The sequence below is a fragment of the Protopterus annectens genome, chromosome 17.part0 (assembly GCF_019279795.1).
Source record: "Protopterus annectens isolate FY-2018-M chromosome 17.part0, PAN1.0, whole genome shotgun sequence".
NCBI classification, from domain to species: Eukaryota; Metazoa; Chordata; order Ceratodontiformes; family Protopteridae; genus Protopterus; species Protopterus annectens.
In genome coordinates this window covers 707,053,877-707,080,159 of record NC_056751.1, presented here as the reverse complement: position 1 = coordinate 707,080,159, position 26,283 = coordinate 707,053,877, and the positions used below count along the sequence as shown (strand labels likewise).

The 26,283-nt window shown below is 38.3% G+C and overlaps 1 protein-coding gene across 42 annotated transcripts in view; it reads right to left on the bottom strand.

Annotated features, from left to right (window-relative positions):
- Positions 1 to 26,283, bottom strand: part of LOC122791684 (mucin-2-like) — a 732,148-nt gene that overhangs the window by 611,702 nt on the left and 94,163 nt on the right. For 23 of the 42 annotated variants that reach the window (XM_044059549.1, XM_044059571.1, XM_044059534.1 and 20 more), the window contains 6 exons: positions 21,199 to 21,258; positions 16,596 to 16,655; positions 12,760 to 12,819; positions 8,157 to 8,216; positions 6,000 to 6,059; positions 3,477 to 3,536 (listed from right to left, as the gene is read on the bottom strand). In XM_044059549.1, coding sequence (XP_043915484.1) covers positions 3,477 to 3,536; positions 6,000 to 6,059; positions 8,157 to 8,216; positions 12,760 to 12,819; positions 16,596 to 16,655; positions 21,199 to 21,258 — 360 coding nt within the window. The remainder of the gene's footprint in view (positions 1 to 3,476; positions 3,537 to 5,999; positions 6,060 to 8,156; positions 8,217 to 12,759; positions 12,820 to 16,595; positions 16,656 to 21,198; positions 21,259 to 26,283) is intronic. The other 19 variants (XM_044059552.1, XM_044059564.1, XM_044059575.1 and 16 more) reach the window with 13 other exon arrangements.

Genomic DNA, 26,283 nt, shown 5'->3' with positions numbered 1-26,283 from the left:
AAAGCCTGAGGTGAGGCTATGACTGAACATGGTGCTTAGGTGGGGTGCCACTTCATTCTGTAGTTCATGTAGAATGCAGCTTTGGATGTTGTCAAGTCTCATGGATACTGTGTTCTTGGCTTTGGAGAGTGTATTTTTTACCTGTGCAGCCGTGATTACAGGAACTTTGCATTCATCCGGTACAGAGATGCGCCCTTTAAGGGGTGAGGGCGGGGTAAAGTTAGCACTGAACCTATCTGCCAGGATGTTGGCAATATCACTGAGTTCTGTATATTTAGTGCCATTGTACTGTAACTCAGAGCAGATCGGAGTGTTGCCATTGAGATTCTTGACATAGCTATAGAATGCTTTGTGGTTGTCTTTAGAATCAGTGGTGATTTTGTTTTCATAACTAGCTTTGGAGGATTTTATGAGGGATCTTGGCTTCTTACTGAGGCTGACCAGGAAGTTCTTCCAGTCATGGGATTTTACTGTTTTTTGCAAAAGTTTCTTTCTTCTATTGTAGAGTTTGTTTACGGCAGGGGACCACCAGATTGGCTTCCTTTTTTTGCAGGATAGCATCTTGGTTCTGTTAGGGATAGCACGATTCATGCACTCATGTAAGTGCTTATAAAGTGCATTTGGGTGGGATTCGGCAGTCGTACCTCTATTGTATGACTGCATGGGTGTCATGAAGTTTGCCACTTCTGTCTTAAGAAGCGTGAACTTGGCTTTGGAGAAATTTTTTACAGTGGTTTCCCTAATGGGGGATGGGGAGGGATGTGGATGTCTAGGCTGATTTGCTTGTGGTCGGATCTGACCAACGAGGAATTGACCTCTGGTGTGAAACACCGGTCACCCATGTTGGTAATGACCACTGGAATTTAAGAGGGTCTGGCACCTAGGCAGAGAGACATTTCCCTGTGGTACATTTAATTGGAGACACATGGCTGAAGTGACTTTCAGTTGCAGAGAAATATGGTTGCTTAGAATTCACTGTGGGCAAAGAGAAGAATACTGTGCCATTTCCACAGCTTCAAAAATCAAATGCAGAGAGAAAAATAATGTCAATGGCCCTGATAGCATCATGAGACATCAGGAATTATGGCAGCCATCAGCAACAGGCTGGATAGAGGGCATGTCAGTGACTCTAAAAACACAGTGCACAATGGGCAGTGCCTTTTTAATTGGTGTTTGTAGACCACTGTCCCATTACAGTGTCTACAGAACATTATCTAAAATGCATACTAGGGCATAAATGCAGCTACAGTAGCATGCAAGATTAACTCCATGCTGTAGCACACTTGTACATGTTGTAGTTGTTTAAACATGAACTGTACACTGAGCACAGCACTCATTACATCTTCTACCCTCATGAACTTGGTTATTAAAGCTGTTGTCGTGGCAGAGTGTGCTTCTCTTTGCTCATGGGGAATTTGCAGCAGTCATATTTCTCTGCAGCTGAATGTCACTTCAGCTATCCTCCCCAACCAAATGTACCACAGGGATATATCTCTCTGCCTAGATGCCTGAAACTGATTTTAACCCACTTTGACAACCAAGGCCAATGTAGAACCTAAGTGCATCCAGCGGGGTGCAGTCCAACAACCTCCAGGGAGTTCTCTTTTAAAGTCCTACAGTGGTTTCCACACTCTCCTTGGATGCACGGTCATGTCATGAAGGGCAGGTATGCAATTGGAACTGATTGCAATGTTGAGCTTTTGAGGTGGAATCTTCCATAGCATGAGGGAATACTTTCTGAGTACTTGTGCATTTATGTCATATTCAAACTTTACACTATGCTTTCCAGAGCATAGGATTCAACATTTCTTTATGACAAAAACGAGAATTTTGTCAGGGGGAACAAAACTGCATCATTTTAGTTCTGCTGCAGTACTGTAGCACCTGTGACAACAGGACAATGATTTCCATGCTGCATTCATCTGATTACTTTATCACACACAGGGATTGACAGCTTTCCTGTCTGAAAGGAAGACAGGCTGTAGTAAATGGTCCAATTCTAAAGACTGGTACTCTTGGAGTTTCACGTACTGTCTGGGAATATTTCCTCAATTCTAACTTCCTGTTCTCTCATATGTTACAAGCCTTTATGCTGTTAGTTGTAGAAAAATGAAACTTTTAGTTGATCTTTGCTTAAGTAATCGAATGCTTTTAAGAGTTCCAAATATGTTGTGTGATCTGTGTAGTCCTTCACATATGCTAACAGCTGCATGTTCAGCCAATGCCACCACATTCAAAAAAAAATATGCCTTCACTGCATTTTCTCTTACTGACTTTTTTAGGAGCATGAGTTCTCCCATTTCTTTTTGTAACTGACTTATGGTCACAGTTTTAATTACTTTAAACTAATCCACATTTTAAACAGCAGGGACAATGATTACTGGCTCTAATACAGCACCCGTTTCTGAGTGGGATCTTCCATTCTTTGTTACCACATTTGCCCTCCTTTCAGTAATAATTTTAAACATTTCCAAGATGCCAGACAATGTTCCTTTTTATTTCCATGAGAAAATTTAATTTTTATTTTGTTTTCCATGGTGGATCACTGATCTCTATGGACCTATTTCAGACTCAGCCCCCAAACAGTGTCTGGTTAATTGACTGTCTCATGGTCACACAGTTAGGCAAAGAAAGTTGAGAAAAACAAACTTGCCCCACTGGACTACAGGAGACAGCTCATTAACAGGGCCTTAATCCTCTTAGACAACTGCCAGAAAACCTGTTTTAGTTTATTGGGTCACACAGAAAACTCACTCTTGGTTTACTCAACACCTTTTCTACATCTTTTATAAGTGGTGTACTTTCCCTATGTTCGGTCCAATATCCTCCCTTTTTATATATTATTGTAATTATTACTTATGTACTTTCTTGCATAACTCAATTTGTATCTCTCATACTTTCTGAAATTATGCCACTTGAAAACTGTAATAGATACCTACAAATTTTATAATAAAAGAGCAATATTCTAAACCATTGCAGAAAAATGTTTTCAAAGTTACTATTACTTCTTTAACAATCAATTGTGATTACTCTGCATACAAGAGTACTGCTTGCCTTGACTCTTATAAATGTCCTTCTGTGGTATATACAGTCGACCTCTCAATTGTGCTGTGTTTGGTAGAATGTTTAGATATTTGAATCATAGTTTTGGCTTGTACACTTTTTTACTGAAAGATCATTCAGGATTGTACATATTAAACAATGACAGATTTTTGTGTTTCAGCATATTAATTTAAAATATAGTATTCTGCCAACTTTTTAAGTTGATAATATTTAAGACCTATTCCTACATTTTGGCATTTGCCCCCCCCCCCTCTCCCCCACAACCATTATTTTTGGCTTTGTACATGATAATAGTGCTAAGAAGTTGAGAGGTATGTTTACAGTCTAGATTTTTCATTATCAGTTTATTTGTAGAAGTTAAATTTTAGCAGATAGATTTATATAACTGAAGAAACAATTCAGACATTTCTTACCTGAAATCATCTGCGCACTCTGACTTCCGGAGCTTTCCATGGTTTTCATTCCTCCACTCCCTGTGTACAAAAACAAAGATACTAAGGAAAGCTTAGTGCAAAAAGTGAGAAATTGAGAAATTGTATAGTATTTGGAGCTGTTCTCATGAAGTATTTAATTAGCCATGAAAGTTTGTAATTTTAGGACACAATTCTCATTATATAAATTCAGCTTCAGATTTCTGTGTTACAGCTATAAAAACAGTTAATGCTCTAGAAGGTTATAATGCAGGTCTAGATATTTTTTATTTTATTTTGCTTGACTTTTGTTTTACAGAAAAGTTGCCTGGGCAAAGCCCCTGTTTCTTTAAAAGGCAAGTGAGAAAACCTCCAGATGTGAATACAGGTACAATTATTAATGAGACTGAATATAACTGAGCATGATGAAGCTCTGGAGTACCCCACATGAAGAACACTGTAGACAAAATCCTGTACCATATCTTCCTAGCCAGCTATAGGTCACCCTCCATGTACCACGAAGCTCACATTGCTTACTTGGACCTACAGGAAACACTTTCTATCCAACCTGCCATTCTACTTTAATTATCCCTCTAGGAATCCTGCATTTCCTCAAATCTTTTAGGAAAAGAGATTCCTGGACTTTGCTCTATAGACTGTGAATCCTGCATGGCGTCAAATCTTTTAGGAAAAGACATTCCTGGACTTTGCTCTATAGACTGAGAGTCCTGCATGGCCTCAAATCTACTGACAAACAGATTCCTGGACTTTGTAGATACGAATCCCCTTGACCAAATAGAGTGAATATATCCACTAGAGGCTCCAACAAATGGACCTTATACTGACAAATATGGGAGAAAACTGCACTGCACTTCCAATTTCTCATTCTTCCTTGTAAGGCCTAACAAAAAAGATACTTCCTTTGAAATTAGAATCAGCTACATAACCCCAGTAAAACCAGTGGCAGTAAGGAAGTATTCCAAGGTAAAGGACCTTTGATTAAATAGTGGTTTGTCAAAATCAATTTCTGTCCAGACTGTAAGAACACAGCATCCCCAATTAAATTACACTCAGAAACTCTGTACAACCATATTAAAGGCTGAATAGAGCCTGCTGTACCTACTAGAAGTAAACCCAGAACTCGCCCCAGAAACAAACTGCACTCATGCACCCCAAATTAAACAGGATATACAAAAAAAGGAGAACATTTATGGCAAAACTCAGGAATCATCCATAGATTTGTACTGGTATATAGCTCAGCTGCAAGAAAGCAAAGCCAGAGGTACTTACGTCGACTGATCATGAGTACGTTTACCATATCCCTTATCTGCGATTTTCAGTCATGTATCTAAGTGAAGAGATACTCAGTCTCTGCTGCTTCATGATGAATTGTTAATAAAGCCATTGTGTTATGAATTTGTCACCCAAAGAACATGAAATTTTAGATATTTCAATTTGAGTAAAGCTTGTTAATAACATGAATATAGATGAAACTCAGCTCAAAACACTAAGATGTGGAATGCAAAATGCATGACTGAATACTTTGCCTATTAACCACCTGATTAATGGGGGGGGGTGCAAACAACTTCCTGGGAGCTCTCTTTTAACGCCCTACCCTCCTTTCCACACTCTCCTTGGATGCATGGTCATGTCATGAAGGGCATAAGTGTAATGGGAACTGATTGTAATTATGTGCTTTTGAGTCAGAATCTTCGATAGGTTGAGGGAATTCTTTCTGCGTACTTGTGCATTGATGTCATATTTTAACTTCACACTATGCTTTCCAAAGCATATGATTCAACACTTCTTTAAGCTGAATATGAAAATGTTGTCAGGGCACCAAAACTGCAATGTCTGCTTCTGCTGCAGTACAGTAGCACCTGTGATAATAGGACAATGTTTTCCACGCTGCATTCATCTGCATACTTTATCATACCAGGGATTAACAGCTTTCCTCTCTGAAAGGAAGACACAGTGTAGTAAATGCTCCAATTCTAAACACTGTGCTACTCCTGGAGTCTTATGTACTGTGTCTGGGAATATTTCCTCAATTCTCACTTCCTGAGCTCACTTAAGCAACAAGCCTTTATTTATTTATTTATATTTACTTATTTATTCAAGTTTGATTACCAGGGAGGTCCACTGGGCTGTGGAGCCCATTTGTCAACCTTTATGTTGTTAGTTGTAGTGAAATTTAAATTTTAGTTGATTTTTTCCTTAAGCAATCAAATGCTTTTAACAGTTCTAAATATCCTGTGTGATATGGCAAGCCCTTCGTATGTTATTATGAATATGTTATTCTGACAACTTTCCAAGTGGATAAAAACAATATTTAAGATCTGTCCTGAATTTTGGCCCTTGGTCTATTACCACCACCATTATTTTCAGCTTTGTCCATGATCATAGTGGTAAGAAGTTGAGAGGTATGTTTAAAGTACATATTTTTCATTACCGGTTTATTTACAGAAGTTAGTTTTCAGCAGACAGATTGTATATGCCTGAAGAAACAATTTAGACATTTGTTACCTGAAATAATCTGAAGATGCTCACTTCCAGAACTTTCCTGGGTTTTCATTCCTCCCCTCCCTGTGTACAAAAACAAAGATACTAAGAAATGCTTTCTGAAAATTATGAAAACTTGTATAATATTTGAAGTTGTTCTCATGAAGTATTTATTTGGGAGATAAAATTTGTCATTTTATTGCAAAATTTGTTATTACATATATTCAGCACCAGAATGTCTGTGGTACAGCTATAAAAACAGTTAATGTTCTAGAAGGTTATAATGAAGGGTTAGGTAATTTTTCATTTTATTTTACTTGATTTTTATTTCACACAAAAGCTGACTGGCAAACCTCTTTTCTATGGGTTGCCAGGGAGAAAAGCTCCAGAAGTGAATTCAGGTACAAACTATTAATAATACTGAATATAATTGAACAGGATGATGCCCTGGAGATCTCCTACATGCAGAACACCAAAGACAAAATCCTGTACCATATCCTCCTTGCCAGTGATGGGTCACCCTCCATGTCCCACAAAGCTCACATTGCTTACTTCAACCTACTGGAAACACTTTCTATCCAACCTATCATCCCACTTTAATTACCACTCATCTGCATACTTTATCACACCAGGGCTTGACAGCTTTCCTCTCTGAAAGGAAGACACAGTGTAGTAAATGCTCCAATTCTAAACACTGTGCTACTCCTGGAGTCTCATGTACTGAGTCTGGGAATATTTCCTCAATTCTCACTTCATGAGCTCACTTAAGCAACACGCCTTTATGTTGTTAGTTGTAGTGAAATTAACATTTTAGCTGATTTTTTCCTTAAGCAATCAAATGCTTTTAACAGTTTTAAATATCCTGTGTGATATGTCAAGCCCTTCACTTAGGCTAACAGCTGCACGTTCAGAGAATGCTACCACCTTCAGAAAAAAATGTACCTTCACTCCATCGACTCATACAGACCTTTTCTAGGAAAATGAGTTCTCCCATTTCTTTTTCTAACTAACTTATGGTCACCATTTTAATTACTTCAAACCAATGTGCATCTTAAACGGACGTGACAATGATTACTGGGACTAATACAGTCCCTGTTTGTGAGTGGCATCCTCCATTCCGTGTTACCACATCTGACCTCCTTTCAGTAATCATATTAAACATTTACAAGAGGCCTGATCGTGCTCATTTTTATTTCCACGAGAAATTTTTATTTTTATATCATTTGTTTTCCAAGGAAGGGCATTGCTCTCTAGGGACCTTTTTCAGACTCAGACCAGGAGAAGTATCTGGTTAAGTGACTGACTCGTAGTCACACAGTGAGGCAAAGAAGGCTGAGAGAAAAAACACTTACACCACTGGATCACAGGACACAGCTCATTAACAGGTGATTAATCCTCTCAGCCTATTGCCAGAAAACCTAATCTATTTAATTGGGTCACACAGAAATATCAGTCTTGAGTTACTCAACACTTTTTCTACAACATATTTTATAAGTGGTGTACTTTCTCTATGTTCTTGGTCCAATATCCTCCCTTTTTGATATATTATTGTAATTATTACAAATGTACTTTCCTGTGTAACTCGATTTGTATCTCTCACACTTTTTGAAATTATGCCACTTGAAAACTTTAATAGATATCTATAAATTTTATAATGAAAGAGCAATATTCTAAACCATTTCTGAAAAAAATGTTTTCAAAATTGCTATTACTTCTTTAACAATCAATTGGGATTACTCTGCATACAAGAGTTCCTCTAGTCTTGACTGTTATAACTGTCCTTGTGTGATATTTACAGTCATACCTCTAAACTCTACACTGTTTGGGAGAATGATTACATTTTTGACTCATAAATTTGGTTTGTGCAGTTTTTGTCTGAAAGGTCATTCAATAATGTACTTATAAAACAATGATTGATATTTGTGTTTCTGCATATTAATATAGAATCTGTTATTCTGACAACTCTCTAAGTTGATAAAAACAATATTTAAGATCTGTCCTGAATTTTGGCCCTTGGTCTATTACCACCACCATTATTTTCAGCTTTGTCCATGATTATAGTGGTAAGAAGTTGTGAGGTATGTTTAAAGTCCATATTTTTCATTACCGGTTTATTTACAGAAGTTAGTTTTCAGCAGACAGATTGTATATGCCTGAAGAAACAATTTAGACATTTGTTACCTGAAATAATCTGAAGATGCTCACTTCCAGAACTTTCCTGGGTTTTCGTTCCTCCACTCCCTGTGTACAAAAACAAAGATACTAAGAAATGCTTTCTGAACATTATGAAAACTTGTATAACATTTGAAGTTGCTCTCATGGAGTATTTATTTGGGAGATAAAATTTGTCATTTTATTGTAAAATTTGTTATTACATACATTCAGCACCAGAATTTCTGTGGTACAGCTATAAAAAACAGTTAATGTTCTAGAAGGTTATAGTGGAGGGTTAGGTAATTTTTCATTTTATTTTATTTGATTTTTATTTCACACAAAAGCTGACTGGCAAACCTCTTTTCTATGGGTTGCCAGGGAGAAAAGCTCCAAGAAGTGAATTCAGGTACAAACTATTAATAATACTGAATATAACTGAACAGGATGATGCCCTGGAGGTCCCCCACATGCAGAACACCACAGACAAAATCCTGTACCATATCCTCCTTGTCAGCGATAGGTCACCCTCCATGTCCCACGAAGCTCACATTGCTTACTTCAACCTACTGGAAACACTTTCTATCCAACTGGTAATACCATCCTACTTTAATTACTCCTCTGTAAACTGGGAATTCTTCATGACCTCAAATCCACTGGCAAACAGATTCATGGACTTCACAAATATAAACACATGAACAAATACCAAATATATCCAATAGGGGCTCCAACATACTGGATCTCATACTCACAAATTTGGGAGAAAGGTGCACCTCAACTCCAATACCTCCAAAACTCTCTGTAATTCTGCCTTTGTAAATGTACAACTGTTTGAACATACATCATATAATGATGCATATTTTGTATATTTAGATATATTATAATGATGTAAACCTATATACTTTATATTATGTACTGGAGCTTTTCTCCTCGGGTCTCCACTGAAAATGGGCCACAAGCCCAGCTGGACTAACCCGGTTAACAAACAAACAAACAAACAAACAAACAAACAAACAAACAAACAAACAAACAAACAATAAATAAATAAATAAATAAATAAATACCTCTTCCTACCTAGTAAGGTCTAACCACAAAGATGCCTCCTTCAAAATCAAAATTAACTGACAGGAACTTTTCTACGACAAACTACATTTTATTAAGTAATGGTTTGTCAAAATTCAATGCCCCTCCAAATTGTGAGCACAGAGCATCCTCCACTGAATTACTCTCAGAAACTTTATACATCTAAATTAAAGACTGCATAGAGGTTGCTGTACCTGCAAGAAGTAAGCCCAGAACTAGCCCCAGAAACAAACTGCCCTCGTGGCATCCCAAATTAAACAGGATATACAACAACAGGAGAACAATTAAGGCAAAACTGAGGAATTGTCCACAGATTTGAACTGGTATACAGCTCAGCTGCAAGACAGAAAAGTCAGAGATACTTAACTCTAGTAATCATGAGTACGTTTACCATATCCCTTATCTACGATTTTCAGCAGGGTATCTTAGTGAAGAGATACTCAATCTCTCCTGCTTAATGATGAATTGTCAATAAAGCCATTGTGTTATGAATTTGTCACTCAATGAACTTGAAATTTTAGTCATAGGAATTGGAGTAAAGCTTGTTAATAACCTATGTATTCACAAAACTCAGCTCAGGAAAATGAGATGTGGAATGCAGAATGCATGACTCAGTACTTTGGCTGCTTAACCACGCGATTAATCATTTTTGCAGCTGATATTTCCTTTTCCTTCTTTGTCTGTCAGTTTTATTTGCATGCTGAGGAGCTTTTCCCATTAGTTTACATCTCACAATGAGATCTTCTGACAGGGCTAAACTGGACAACAAAAAAAGTAGCTAAATGAAAAATTACATTTCAGACCAATGCCTGTTATCTTCTGATTGCAGTTTTATTTTCTTTTGGGGGGGTGCTATTCTCTCCTGCTTCAGACCAGCAGATGTTTCCAGTGCCAAGTGTCCATCTTCAGTTCTACTGGTCTACCACTGGAATTTAACAGGATCAGGCACTTTGGCAGCAAGACATTTCCCTCTGGTACATTTAATTGGGGACACATGGCTGAAGTGACTTTCAGTTGCAGAGAAATATGGCTGTTTAGAATTCCCTGTGGGCAAAGAGAAGAATACGGCGCCCTTTCCAGAGCTTCAATAACCAAATGCAGAGGGAAAAGTAATGTCCGTGGTCCCTGTGGCATCATGAGACAGCAGGAAGTATGGCAGCCATCAGCAGCAGACTGGACAGAGAGCATGTCAGTGACACTAAAAATGCAGTTCACAATGGCGAGTGCCTTTTTAATTGGTGTTTGTGGACCACTGCCCCTTTACAGTGTCTACAGAACATTACCTAAAATGCATACTGGGGCATAAATGCGGCTAGAGTAGCATGCAAGATTACCTCCATGCTGTAGCACACTTCTACATGTTGCAGTTACTTAAACATGAACTGTACACTGAGCACAGCACTCATTACATCTTCTGCCCTCATGAACTTGGTTATTAAAGCTGTGGGGATGGCAGAGTGTGCTTCTCTTTGCCCATGGGGAATTTGCAACAGCCATAGTTCTCTGCCGCTGAATGTCACTTCAGCCATGTCTCCCCAATCAAATGTACCACAGGGAAATATATCTCTGCCGAGGTGCCTGAAACTGATTTTAACCCATTTTGACAACAAAGGCCAATGTAGAACCTGAGTGCATCCAGCAGGGTCAAGTCCAACAACTTCCAGGAAGTTCTCTTTCAAAGCCCTACTTTTGTTTCCACACTCTCCTTGGGTTCACGGTCATGTCATGAAGGGCAGGTATGCAATTGGAACTGATTGCAATGTTGTGCTTTTGAGGTGGAATCTTCCATAGCATGAGGAAATTCTTTCTGAGTACTTGTGCATTTGTGTCATATTTGAACTTTACACTATGCTTTCCATAGCATTGGATCCAACATTTCTTTATGACGAAAACGAGAATTTTGTCAGGGGGAACAAAACTGCATCATCTTGGTTCTGCTGAAGTACCATGGCACCTGTGACAACAGGACAATGATTTCCATGCTGCATTCATCTGCTTACTTCATCATGCACAGGGATTGACATCTTTCCTCCTTGAAAGGAAGATACAGTGTAGAAAATGGTCCAATTCTAAAGACTGTGGTACTCTTGGAGTTTCATGTACTGTGTCTGGGAATATTTCCTCAATTCTAACTTCCTGTGTTCTCTTATGTTACAAGCCTTTATGCTCTTAGTTGTAGAGAAATAAACATTTTAGTTGATCTTTGCTTAAGGAATCAAAGCTTTTAAGAGTTCCAAATGTGTTGTGTGATCTGTGTAGTCCTTCACATATGCTAACAGCTGCATGTTCAGTCAAGGCCACCACATTCAGAAAAAGTATGCCTTCACTACATTTTCTCCTACTGACCTTTTTAGGAGCATGACTTCTCCCATTTCCTTTTGTAACTAACTTATGGTCACTGTTTTAATTACTTTAAACCAATCCACATCTTAAACAGCAGGGACACTGATTACTGGCTCTAATACAGCACCCGTTTGTGAGTGGGATCCTACATGCTTTGTTACCATATCTGCCCTACTTTCAGTAATCATTTTAAACATTTCCAAGATGCCAATGTTCCTTTTTATTCCCATGAGAAAATGTAATTTATATTTTGTTTTCCATGGTGGATCACTGATCTCTTCGGACCTTTATCAGACTCAGCCCCCAAAAAGTGTCTGGTTAATTGACTGTCTCATAGTCACACAGTTAGGCAAAGAAAGTTGAGAGAAACAAACTTGCCCCACTGGACTACAGGAGACAGCTCATTAACAGGTCCTTAATCCTCTTAGACAACTGCCATAAAACCTGTTCTATTTTATTGGGTCACACAGAAAAATCACTCTTGATTTACTCAACACCTTTTCTACAACATCTTTTATAAGTGCTGTACTTTCTCTATGTTCTTGGTCCAATATCCTCCCTTTTTGATATATTATTGTAATTATTACTTATGTACTTTCTTGCGTAACTCGATTTGTATCTCTCATACTTTTTGAAATTATACCACTTGAAAACTGTAATAGATACCTACAAATTTTATAATAAAAGAGCAATATTCTAAACCATTTCTGAAAAATGTTTTCAAAGTTACTATTACTTCTTTAACAATCAATTGTGATTACTCTGCATACAAGAGTTGTGCTTGCCGTGACTCATAAATGTCCTTCTGTGATATACACAGTCATACCTCTCAACTGTGCAGTGTTTGGCAGAATGATTAGATATTTGAATCATAGTTTTGGCTTGTACACTTTTTTACTGAAAGATCATTCAGGATTGTGGATATTAAACAATGACAGATTTTTGTGTTTCAGCATATTAATGTAAAATCTAGTGTTCTGACAACTTTTTAAGTTGATAAAAGTAATATTTAAGACCTATTCCTATCTTTTCGCATTTGCCCCCCTCTCCCCCACAACCATTATTTTTGGCTTTGTACATGATAATAGTGCTAAGCAGTTGGGAGGTATGTTTACAGTCCAGATTTTTCATTATCAGTTTATTTGCAGACGTTAAATTTCAGCAGATAGATTTATATAACTGAAGAAACAATTCAGACATTTCTTACCTGAAATCATCTGCGCACTCTGACTTCCGGAGTTTTCCATGGTTTTCAATCCTCCGCTCCCTGTGTACAAAAACAAAGATACTAAGGAAAGCTTAGTGCAAAAAGTGAGAAATTGTATAGTATTTGCAGCTTTTCTCAGGAAGTATTTAATTAGCCATGAAAGTTTGTCATTTTAGGACACAATTTCTCATTATATAAATTCAGCTTCAGATTTCTGTGTTATAGCTACAAAAACAGTTAATGCTCTAGAAGGTTATAATGCAGGTCTAGATATTTTTTATTTTATTTTGCTTGACTTTTGTTTCACAGAAAAGTTGCCTGGGCAAAGCCCCCGTTTCTTTAAAAGACAAGTGAGAAAACCTCCAGATGTGAATACAGGTACAATTATTAATGAGATTGAATATAACTGAGCATGATGAAGCTCTGGAGTACCCCACATGAAGAACACCGTAGACAAAATCCTGTACCATATCTTCCTAGCCAGCTATAGGTCACCCTCCATGTCCCACGAAGCTCACATTGCTTACTTGGACCTACTGGAAACACTTTCTATCCAACCTGCCATTCTACTTTAATTACCCCTCTAGGAATCCTGCATTTCCTAAACTCTTTTAGGAAAAGACATTCCTGGACTTTGCTCTATAGACTGAGAGTCCTGCATGGCCACAAATCTATTGACAAACAGACTCCTGGACTTTGTAGATACGAATCCCCTTGACCAAATAGAGTGAATATATCCACTAGAGGCTCCAACATATGGACCTTATACTGACAAATATGGGAGAAAACTGCACTTCACTTCCAATTTCTCATTCTTCCTTGTAAGGCCTAACAAAAAAAGATACTTCCTTCAAAATCAGAATCAGCTACATAACTCCAGTAAAACCAGTGGCAGTAAGGAAGTATTCCAAGGTAAAGGACCTTTGATTAAATAGTGGTTTGTCAAAATCAATTTCTGTCCAGACAGCAAGAACACAGCATCCCCAACTAAATTACACTCAGAAACTCTGTACAACCATGTTAAAGGCCGCATAGAGCCTGCTGGACCTTGTAGAAGTAAGCCCAGAAATCGCCCCAGAAACAAACTGCACTCATGCACCCCAAATTAAACAGGATATACAAGAAAAGGAGAACATTTATGGCAAAACTCAGGAATCATCCATAGATTTGTACTGGTATATAGCTCAGCTGCAAGAAAGCAAAGCCAGAGGTACTTACGTCGACTGATCATGAGTACGTTTACTATATCCCTTATCTGCGATTTTCAGTCATGTATCTAAGTGAAGAGATACACAGTCTCTGCTGCTTCATGATGAATTGTTAAAGCCATTGTGTTATGAATTTGTCACCCAAAGAACATGAAATTTTAGATATTTCAATTTGAGTAAAGCTTGTTAATAACATGAATATAGATGAAACTCAGCTCAAAACACTAAGATGTGGAATGCAAAATGCATGACTGAATACTTTGCCTATTAACCACCTGATTAATTGCCCTGGCAGTTGATATTTCCTTTCCTTTCTTTGTGCAGTTTTATTTACATACTGAGGAGCTTTTTCCCTTAGTTACCCTCTTTACAACAAGCTATTCTGGCAGGGCTAAACTGGACAACAAAAAAGCTACCTGAAACATTACATTTCAGACCAATGTCTGTTGCTTTCTGACTGCAGTTTTTTTTTTTTTTTTTTGGAAGGGGATGCTGTTCTCCTCTGCTTCACACCAGCAGATGTTTTCACTGCCTCGTGTTCATCTTCAGGCTTGCTTGTCTACCACCTGAATTTAACCCATTTTCACCACCAGGGCCAATGTAAAACCTATGTACCTCGGGGGGGGGGGGGGGTGCAGTCAAACAACTTCCTGGGAGCTCTCTTTTAACGCCCTACCCTCCTTTCCACACTCTCCTTGGATGCATGGTCATGTCATGAAGGGCATATATGTAATGGGAACTGATTGTAATTATGTGCTTTTAAGTCAGAATCTCCGATAGGTTGAGGGAATTCTTTCTGCGTACTTGTGCATTGATGTCATATTTTAACTTCACACTATGCTTTCCAAAGCATATGATTCAACATTTCTTTAAATTGAATATGAAAATGTTGTCAGGGCACCAAAACTGCAATGTCTGGTTCTGCTGCAGTACAGTAGCACCTGTTATAATAGGACAATGTTTTCCACGCTGCATTCATCTGCATACTTTATCATACCAGGGATTGACAGCTTTCCTCTCTGAAAGGAAGACACAGTGTAGTAAATGCTCCAATTCTAAACACTGTGCTACTCCTGGAGTCTCATGTACTGCGTCTGGGAATATTTCCTCATTTCTCACTTCCTGAGCTCACTTAAGGAAGAAGCCTTTATTTATTTATTTATATTTATTTATTTATTCAGTTTGATTACCGGGGTGGTTCACTGGGCTGTGGAGCCCATTTGTCAGCCTTTATGTTGTTAGTTGTAGTGAAATTTAAATTTTAGTTGATTTTTCCTTAAGCAATCAAATGCTTTTAACAACTCTAAATATCCTGTGTGATATGGCAAGCCCTTCACTTAGGCTAACAGCTGCATTTTCAGAGAATGCTACCACCTTCAGAAAAAATGTACCTTCACTCCATCGACTCATACAGACCTTTTCTAGGAAAAGGAGTTCTCCCATTTCTTTTTCTAACTAACTTATTGTTACAATTTTAATTACTTCAAATCAATGTGCATCTTAAACGAACGTGACAATGATTACTGGGACTAATACAGTCCCTGTTTGTGAGTGGCATCCTCCATTCCTTCTTACCACATCTGACCTCCTTTCAGTAATCATATTAAACATTTACAAGAGGCCTGATCGTGCTCATTTTTTCTTCCACGAGAAATTTTTATTTTTATTTTATTTGTTTTCCAAGGAAGGGCATTGCTCTCTAGGGACCTTTTTCAGACTCAGACCAGGAGAAGTATCTGGTTAAGTGACTGACTCATAGTCACACAGTGAGGCAAAGAAGGCTGAGAGAAAAAAAACTTACACCACTGGATCACAGGACACAGCTCATTAACAGGTGGTTAATCCTCTCAGCCTATTGCCAGAAAACCTAATCTATTTAATTGGGTCACACAGAAATATCAGTCTTGATTTACTCAACACTTTTTCTACAGCATCTTTTATAAGTGGTGTGCTTTCTCTATGTTCTTGGTCCAATATCCTCCCTTTTTGATATATTATTGTAATTATTACTAATGTACTTTCCTGTGTAAGTCGATTTGTATCTCTCACACTTTTTGAAATTATGCCACTTGAAAACTTTAATAGATATCTATAAATTTTATAATGAAAGAGCAATATTCTAAACCATTTCTGAAAAAAATTATCACAATTACTATTACTTCTTTAACAATCAATTGGGATTACTCTGCATACAAGCGTTCCTCTAGTCTTGACTGTCATAACTGTCCTTGTGTTATATTTACAGTCATACTTCTAAACTCTGCACTGTTTGGGAGAATGATTAAATTTTTTACTCATAATTTTGGTTTGTGCAGTTTTTGTCTGAAAGGTCATTCAATAATGTACTTATAAAACAGTGATTGATATTTGTGTTTCTGCATATTAATATAGAATCTGTTATTCTGACAACTCTCTAAGTTGATAAAAACAATATTTAAGATCTGTCCTGAATTTTGGCCCTTGGTCTATTACCACCACCATTATTTTCAGCTTTGTCCATGATTATAGTGGTAAGAAGTTGTGAGGTATGTTTAAAGTCCATATTTTTCATTACCGGTTTATTTACAGAAGTTAGTTTTCAGCAGACAGATTGTATATGCCTGAAGAAACAATTCAGACATTTCTTACTTGAAATAATCTGAAGATGCTCACTTCCAGAGCTTTCCTGGCTTTTCATTCCTCCCCTCCCTGTGTACAAAAACAAAGATACTAAGAAATGCTTTCTGAACATTATGAAAACTTGTATAACATTTGAAGTTGTTCTCATGGAGTATTTATTTGGGAGATAAAATTTGTCATTTTATTGTAAAATTTGTTATTACATACATTCAGCACCAGAATTTCTGTGGTACAGCTATAAAAAACAGTTAATGTTCTAGAAGGTTATAATGGAGGGTTAGGTAATTTTTCATTTTATTTTATTTGATTTTTATTTCACACAAAAGCTGACTGGCAAACCTCTTTTCTATGGGGTGCCAGGGAGAAAAGCTCCAGAAGTGAATTCAGGTACAAACTATTAATAATACTGAATATAACTGAACAGGATGATGCCCTGGAGGTCCCCCACATGCAGAACACCACAGACAAAATCCTGTACCATATCTTCCTTGCCAGTGATGGGTCACCCTCCATGTCCCACGAAGCTCACATTGCTTACTTCAACCTACTGGAAACACTTTCTATCCAACTGGTAATACCATCCTACTTTAATTACTCCTCTGTAAACTGGGAATTATTCATGACCTCAAATCCATTGGCAAACAGATTCATGGACTTCACAAATATAAACACACGAACAAATACCCAATATATCCAATAGGGGCTCCAACATACTGGATCTCATACTCACAAATTTGGGAGAAAGCTGCACCTCACCCCCAATACCTCCAAAACTCTCTATAATTCTGCCTTTGTAAATGTACAACTGTTTGAACATACATCATATAATGATGCATATTTTGTATATTTAGATATATTATAATGATGTAAACCTATATACTTTATATTATGTACTGGAGCTTTTCTCCTCGGGTCTCCACTGAAAATGGGCCACAAGCCTAGCTGGACTAACCCGGTTAACAAACAAACAAACAAACAAACAAACAAACAAATAAAACAATAAATAAATAAATAAATAAATAAATAAATAAATAAATACCTCTTCCTACCTGGTAAGGTCTAACCACAAAGATGCCTCCTTCAAAATCAAAATTAACTTCATAACCACAGTAAAAACAGTGACAGGAACTTTTCTAAGGCAAACTACATTTTATTAAGTAATGGTTTGTCAAAATTCAATGCCCCTCCAAACTGTGAGCACACAGCATCCTCCACTGAATTACTCTCAGAAACTTTATACATCTAAATTAAAGACTGCATAGAGGTTGCTGTACCTGCAAGAAGTAAGCCCAGAACTAGCCTCAGAAACAAACTGCCCTCGTGGCATCCCAAATTAAACAGGATATACAACAACAGGAGAACAATTATGGCAAAACTGAGGAATTGTCCACAGATTTGAACTGGTATACAGCTCAGCTGCAAGACAAAAAAGTCAGAGATACTTAACTCTAGTAATCATGAGTACGTTTACCATATCCCTTATCTACGATTTTCAGCAGGGTATCTTAGTGAAGAGATACTCAATCTCTCCTGCTTAATAATGAATTGTTAATAAAGCCATTGTGTTATGAATTTGTCATTCAATGAACTTGAAATTTTAGACATAGGAATTGGAGTAAAGCTTGTTAATAACCTATGTACACACAAAACTCAGCTCAGGAAAATGAGATGTGGAATGCAAAATGCATGACTCAGTACTTTGGCTGCTTAACCACGTGATTAATCATTTTTGCAGCTGATATTTCCTTTTCCTTCTTTGTCTGTCAGTTTTATTTGCATGCTGAGGAGCTTTTCCCATTAGTTTCCATCTCACAATGAGATCTGACAGGGCTAAACTGGACAACAAAAAAAGTAGCTAAATGAAAAATTACATTTCAGACCAATGCCTGTTATCTTCTGATTGCAGTTTTATTTTCTTTTGGGGGGGTGCTATTCTCTCCTGCTTCAGACCAGCAGATGTTTCCAGTGCCAAGTGTCCATCTTCAGTTCTACTGGTCTACCACTGGAATTTAACAGGATCAGGCACTTTGGCAGCGAGACATTTCCCTCTGGTACATTTAATTGGGGACACATGGCTGAAGTGACTTTCAGTTGCAGAGAAATATGGCTGTTTAGAATTCCCTGTGGGCAAAGAGAAGAATACTGTGCCCTTTCCACAGCTTCAATAACCAAATGCAGAGGGAAAAGTAATGTCCGTGGCCCCTGTGGCATCATGAGACAGCAGGAAGTATGGCAGCCATCAGCAGCAGACTGGACAGAGAGCATGTCAGTGACACTAAAAATGCAGTTCACAATGGCAAGCGCCTTTTTAATTGGTGTTTGTGGACCACTGCCCCTTTACAGTGTCTACAGAACATTACCTAAAATGCATACTGGGGCATAAATGCGGCTACATTAGCATGCAAGATTAACTCCATGCTGTTGCACACTTCTACATGTTGCAGTTACTTAAACATGAACTGTACACTGAGCACAGCACTCATTACATCTTCTGCCCTCATGAACTTGGTTAGTAAAGCTGTGGGCATGGCAGAGTGTGCTTCTCTTTGCCCATGGGGAATTTGCAACAGCCATAGTTCTCTGCCACTGAATGTCACTTCAGCCATGTCTCCCCAAACAAATGTACCACAGGGAAATATCTCTCTGCCAAGGTGCCTGAAACTGATTTTAACCCATTTTGACAACAAAGGCCAATGTAGAACCTAAGTGCATCCTGCAGGGTCAAGTCCAACAACTTCCAGGGAGTTCTCTTTCAAAGCCAGACTTTTGTTTCCACACTCTCCTTGGATTCACGGTCATGTCATGAAGGGCAGGTATGCATTTGGAACTGATTGCAATGTTGTGCTTTTGAGGTGGAATCTTCCATAGCATGAGGAAATTCTTTCTGAGTACTTGTGCATTTGTGTCATATTTGAACTTTACACTATGCTTTCCATAGCATTGGATCCAACATTTCTTTATGACGAAAACGAGAATTTTGTCAGGGGGAACAAAACTGCATCATCTTGGTTCTGCTCCTGTGACAACAGGACAATGATTTCCATGCTGCATTCATCTGCTTACTTTATCACACACAGGGATTGACAGCTTTCATCTCTGAAAGGAAGATACAGTGTAGAAAATGGTCCAATTCTAAAGACTGTGGTACTCTTGGAGTTTCATGTACTGTATCTGGAAATATTTCCTCAATTCTAACTTCCTGTGCTCTCTTATGTTACAAGCCTTTATGCTGTTAGTTGTAGAGAAATAAACATTTTAGTTGATCTTTGCTTAAGGAATCAAAGCTTTTAAGAGTTCCAAATATGTTGTGTGATCTGTGTAGTCCTTCATATATGCTAACAGCTGCATGTTCAGTCAAGGCCACTACATTCAGAAAAAAATATGCCTTCACTACATTTTCTCCTACTGACCTTTTTAGGAGCATGACTTCTCCCATTTCCTTTTGTAACTAACTTATGGTCACTGTTTTAATTACTTTAAACCAATCCACATCTTAAACAGCAGGGACACTGATTACAGGCTCTAATACAGCACCCGTTTGTGAGTGGGATCCTACATGCTTTGTTACCATATCTGCCCTACTTTCAGTAATCATTTTAAACATTTCCAAGATGCCAATGTTCCTTTTTATTCCCATGAGAAAATGTAATTTATATTTTGTTTTCCATGGTGGATCACTGATCTCTTCGGACCTTTATCAGACTCAGCCCCCAAAAAGTGTCTGGTTAATTGACTGTCTCATAGTCACACAGTTAGGCAAAGAAAGTTGAGAGAAACAAACTTGCCCCACTGGACTACAGGAGACAGCTCATTAACAGGTCCTTAATCCTCTTAGACAACTGCCATAAAACCTGTTCTATTTTATTGGGTCACACAGAAAACTCACTCTTGATTTACTCAACACCTTTTCTACAACATATTTTATAAGTGGTGCACTTTCCCTATGTTCTTGGTCCAATATCCTCCCTTTTTGATATATTATTGTAATAATTACTAATGTGCTTTCTTGCGTAACTCAATTTGTATCTTTCATACTTTTTGAAATTATACCACTTGAAAACTTTAATAGATATCTATAAATTTTATAATAAAAGAGCAGTATTCTAAACCATTTCTGAAAAATGTTTTCAAACTTACTATTACTTCTTTAACAATCAGTTGAGATTACTCTGCATACAATAGTTCTGCTTGCCTTGACTCTTATAAATGTCCTTCTGTAAAATTTACAGTCATACCTCTCAATTGTGTAGTGTTTGGCAGAATGATTACATTTTTGACTCATTGTTTTGGTTTGTACACTTTTTTTCTGAAAGGTCATTCAATATTGTACTTATTAAACAATGGCTGATATTTGTGTTTCTGTATATTAATATAGAATCTGTTATTCTGATAACTTTCTACGTTGCTAAAAGCAATATTTAAGATCTATTCCTGAATGTTGGCCCTTGGTCTATTACCACCATCATTATTTTCAGCGTTGTCGATGATTATACTGGTAAGAAGTTGGAAGGTATGTTTAAAGTCCACATTTTTCATTATCGGTTTATTTCCAGAAGTTGGTTTTAGCAGATAAATTGCATATAATGGAAGAAACAATTCAGACATTTCTTACCTGAAATAATCTGAAGATGCTCACTTCCAGAGCTTTCCTGGGTTTTCATTCCTCCCCTCCCTGTGTACAAAAACAAAGACACTAAGGAATGCTTTCTGAAAATTATGACAAATTGTATAATATTTGAAGATGATTTTATGAAGTATTTATTTGGGAGTGAAAGTATGTCATTTTACGGCAAAATTTCTTATTACATATATTCAGTACCAGAATTTCTGTGTTACACCTATAAAACAGTTAATGTTCTAGAAGGTTATAATGGAGGGCTAGATAATTTATTTTTTTATTTTATTTTATTTTTGTTTCATACAAAAGCTGACTGGCAAACCCTCTTTTCTTTAGGTGGCCAGGGAGAAAAGCTCCAGAAGTGAATACAGATATAAACTATTAATACTGAATATAATTGAATAAGATGATGCCCTATAGATTCCCCACATGCAGACACCATAGCAAAACTCCTTTACCTTATCCTCCTAGCCAGCTTTAAGTCACCCCCGATGTCCCAAGAAGCTCACATTGCTTATTGGACCTACTGGAAACACTTACTATCCAACCTACCATCCTACTTTAATTACTCCACTATAAACTTGGAATTTATCATGACCTCAAATCTACTGGCAAACAGATTCATGGACTTCACAAATATAAACACACTAGAACAAATACCAAATATATCCAATAGAGGTTCCAACATACTGGATCTCATATTCACAAATATGGGAGAAAGCTGCACCTCACCCCCAATACCTCTTCCTACCTGGTAAGGTCTAACCACAAAGATGCCTCCTTCAAAATCAAAATTAACTTCATAACCACAGTAAAAACAGTGACAGGAAGTTTTCCAAGGCAAACTACATTTTATTAAGTAATGGTTTGTCAAAATTAAATGCCTGTCCAAACTGTGAGCACACAGCATCCTACACTGAATTACTCTCAGAAACTTTGTACAACTAAATTAAAGGCTGCATAGAGGTTGCTGTACCTACAAGAATTAAGCCCAGAACTAGCCGAAGAAACAAACTGCCCTTGTGGCATCCCAAATTAAACAGGATATACAACACCAGGAGAACAATTTAGGCAAAAGTGAGGAATTGTCCACAGATTTGAACTGGTATACAGCTCAGCTGCAAGAAAAAAAGTCAGAGGTACTTAACTCTTCTAATCATGAGTATGTTTAGCATAGGAGGAGGACTCCATCTTCCAAGAGAAGTACTTCCAGCAAACCGTGGACCATTTCGGTTTTAGTAAGCATGGTAACCAAACATACAGCCAGCGCTACCTTTTCTCAGTTAAAAAAATAGATTTTTTTTAAGTATTTTCATTTCCATGCTGTGTGACTATGCTGAGAATTAAGTAACTGAACAGTTTCTGTCGACTGGGAGCTTTATTATACGTCTCTGGGCTTTGTTTTTCTTTTTTGTTTTTTCTTTTATGTTTAGCATATCCCTTATCTACGATTTTCAGCAGGGTATCTTAGTGATGAGATAATCTCTCCTGCTTAATGATGAACTATTAATAAAGCCATTGTGTTATGAATTTGTCACTCAATGAACTTGAAATTTTAGACATAGGAATTTGAGTAAAGCTTGCTAATAACCTATTTATAGACAAAACTCAGCTCAGGAAAATGAGATGTGGAATGCAAAATGCATGACTCAGTAGTTTGGCTGCTTAACCACGTGATTAATCATTTTTGCAGCTGATATTTCCTTTTCCTTCTTTGTCTGTCAGTTTTATTTGCATGCTGAGGAGCTTTTCCCATTAGTTTCCATCTCACAATGAGATCTTCTGACAGGGCTAAAATGGACAACAAAAAAAGTAGCTAATTCATAGGTTCATAGGTAGGTACTAGGCTATCGGCCCTCGGGCCTACACAACCCTAGCCAAAAAGGTACCCTGGCTTTCGCCACCCAAGAAAATTATTTTTCTGTGCCCCTTTCGAGCAGAGCCACAGAGGGGATCCCCGGGGTGAATTTCCTATTTCCCATCCAATCATCAAGACTTTTTTTAAGAGTGCTAATGAGGAGCTTTGTTTGATATAGATAGGTAGTTTGTTCCAGAGTATAGGAAGTCTCTGGGACAGGAATCGATCCCTCCAGCATGTTTTGTTTATTGTGGTGACAAGGTTTATGTCCCTAGAGCATGTAGCTCGAAGGGATTGGGATTTCTTTAAGTGGATCATGTCCAACAGCTCTGGGTTTGACATAGCTTTGTATGTTAGGCAGAGATCGCCTTTGAGTAGGTGATATACGACGGAGTAAAGCTGGAGTTTTTTGAGACAGTCAGCGTAGGGCATTTGTTTGAGGCCAGTAATCCTCTTTGTGAGGTATTTCTGCAGCCTTTCCAGTTGTTGTAGATGTCTTGTGAGGTACATACCAAAAGGGGCATTGTACTCTATAATGGGTCTAATGAGAGACGAGTAGAGGAGAACAATGACCTCTTTTTCCCTGGATGAGAAACTTTTGTGATGAGGTGTGCTACTTAGAAGGATTTCCTGACTACTGTGGTGATGTGATTATCAAAGAAGAGCCTACTGTCCACCTGTGTCCCAAGGTCTCTTATCACACTATTGGTATTAACTAGACTAACACCTGTGTGGTAGCTCATGGGTACAGAATTTCTACCAAAGGGTATGGCAATGTACTTTTTGGCATTGAGCCTGAGGCCATGGCTTTGACACCAGGCATCTGTCTCAGTGATGCCCTTTTGTAGAATGTCCACATTGTTAGGTGTTTCAGTTATGGCTCCTAGTTTGCAGTCATCTGTGAACTTCGTTAGCCAAAGACCTTCTGTGTTAGCCTGTACTTCAGAAAAGTAGATACCAAACATGAGAGGACCCAGGACTGAACTCTGTGGTACTCCACTTGTCACTGGTCTGAAGTCGGATTTGGAGTCTGCTACTTTCACAGTGTGGGTTCTGTCAGTGGGCCAGTAGGAAACCCATCTTATGACATAAGGATTTATACCTAGTTTAGTGAGTTTATCTATAATTCCAGAGTAGGGGGTGGTGTCAAAAGCCTTGGTGAGATCTAGGTAGGCTGTGTGAACCACCTTACCCTCGCCTATGGCTTTGGGAGCTGCTTCAAAGATGTCAATCAGGTTTAGGAGGCATGATCTGCCTTTTACAAACCCGAACTGGGTGGGGTCCAGAGTTTGGAGTTTACCAATGTCTTTGTTTATAAGTTCCATGATGATATGTTCCATGACCTTGCAGACCAGGCTCATTAGTCTAATGGGGTGGTAGTTCCCAGGGTCCATGGTGGCAACCCCTTTGTGGAGTGGGATAACAGTTGCTGTGCATCATTCATTAGGCACAAAGCCTGAGGTGAGGCTATGACTGAACATGGTGCTTAGGTGGGGTGCCAGTTCATTCTGTAGTTCATGTAGAATGCAGCTTTGGATGTTGTCAAGTCTCATGGATACTGTGTTCTTGGCTTTGGAGAGTATGTTTTTTACCTGTGCAGCCGTGATTAAAGGAACTTTGCATTCATCCGGTATAGAGATACGCCCTTTAAGGGGTGAGGGTGGGGTAAAGTTAGCACTGAACCTATCTGCCAGGATGTTGGCAATATCACTGAGTTCTGTATATTTAGTGCCATTGTACTGTAACTCAGAGCAGATCTGAGTGTTGCCATTGAGATTCTTGACATAGCTATAGAATGCTTTGTGGTTGTCTTTAGAATCAGTGGTGATTTTGTTTTCATAACTAGCTTTGGAGGATTTTATGAGGGATCTTGGCTTCTTACTGAGGCTGACCAGGAAGTTCTTCCAGTCATGGGATTTTACTCTTTTTTGCAAAAGTTTCTTTCTTCTATTGTAGAGTTTGTTTATGGCAGGGGACCACCAGATTGGCTTCCTTTTTTTGCAGGATAGCATCTTGGTTCTGTTAGGGATAGCACGATCCATGCACACATGTAAGTGCTTATAAAGTGCATTTGGGTGGGATTTGGCAGTCGTACCTCTATTGTCTGACTGCATGGGTGTCATGAAGTTTGCCAATTCTTTCTTAAGAAGCGTGAACTTGGCTTTGGAGAAATTTTTTACAGTGGTTTCCCTAATGGGGGATGGGGGAGGGATGTGGATGTCTAGGCTGATTTCCTTGTGGTCAGATCTGACCAACGAGGAATTGACCTCTGGTGTGGAACACTGGTCGCCCATGTTGGTAATGACCACTGGAATTTAAGAGGGTTTGGCACCTAGGCAGCGAGACATTTCCCCGTGGTACATTTAATTGGAGACACATGGCTGAAGTGACTTTCAGTTGCAGAGAAATATGGTTGCTTAGAATTCACTGTGGGCAAAGAGAAGAATGCTGTGCCACTTCCACAGCTTCAAAATCAAATGCAGAGGGAAAAATAATGTCAATGACCCTGATAGCATCATGAGACATCAGGAATTATGGCAGCCTAGAGGGCATGTCAGTGACACTAAAAACACAGTGCACAATGGGCAGTGCCTTTTTAATTGGTGTTTGTAGACCACTGTCCCTTTACAGTGTCTACAGAACATTATCTAAAATGCATACTGGGGCATAAATGCAGCTACAGTAACATGCAAGATTAACTCCATGCTGTAGCACAGTTCTACATGTTGTAGTTGTTTAAACATGAACTGTACACTGAGCACAGCACTCATTACATCTTCTACCCTCATGAACTTGGTTATTAAAGCTGTGGGCATGGCAGAGTGTGCTTCTCTTTGCCCATGGGGAATTTGCAACAGCCAAAGTTCTCTGCCACTGAATGTCACTTCAGCCATGTCTCCCCAATCAAATGTACCACAGGGAAATGTCTCTCTGCCGAGGTGCCTTAAACTGATTTTAACCCACTTTGACAACCAAGGCCAATGTAGAACCTAAGTGCATCCAGCAGGGTGCAGTCCAACAACTTCCAGGGAGTTCTCTTTTAAAGACCTACAGTGGTTTCCACACTCTCCTTGGATGCACGGTCATGTCATGAAGGGCAGGTATGCAATTGGAACTGATTGCAATGTTGTGCTTTTGAGGTGGAATCTTCGATAGCATGAGGAAATTCTTTCTGAGTACTTGTGCATTTATGTCATATTTAAACTTTACACTATGCTTTC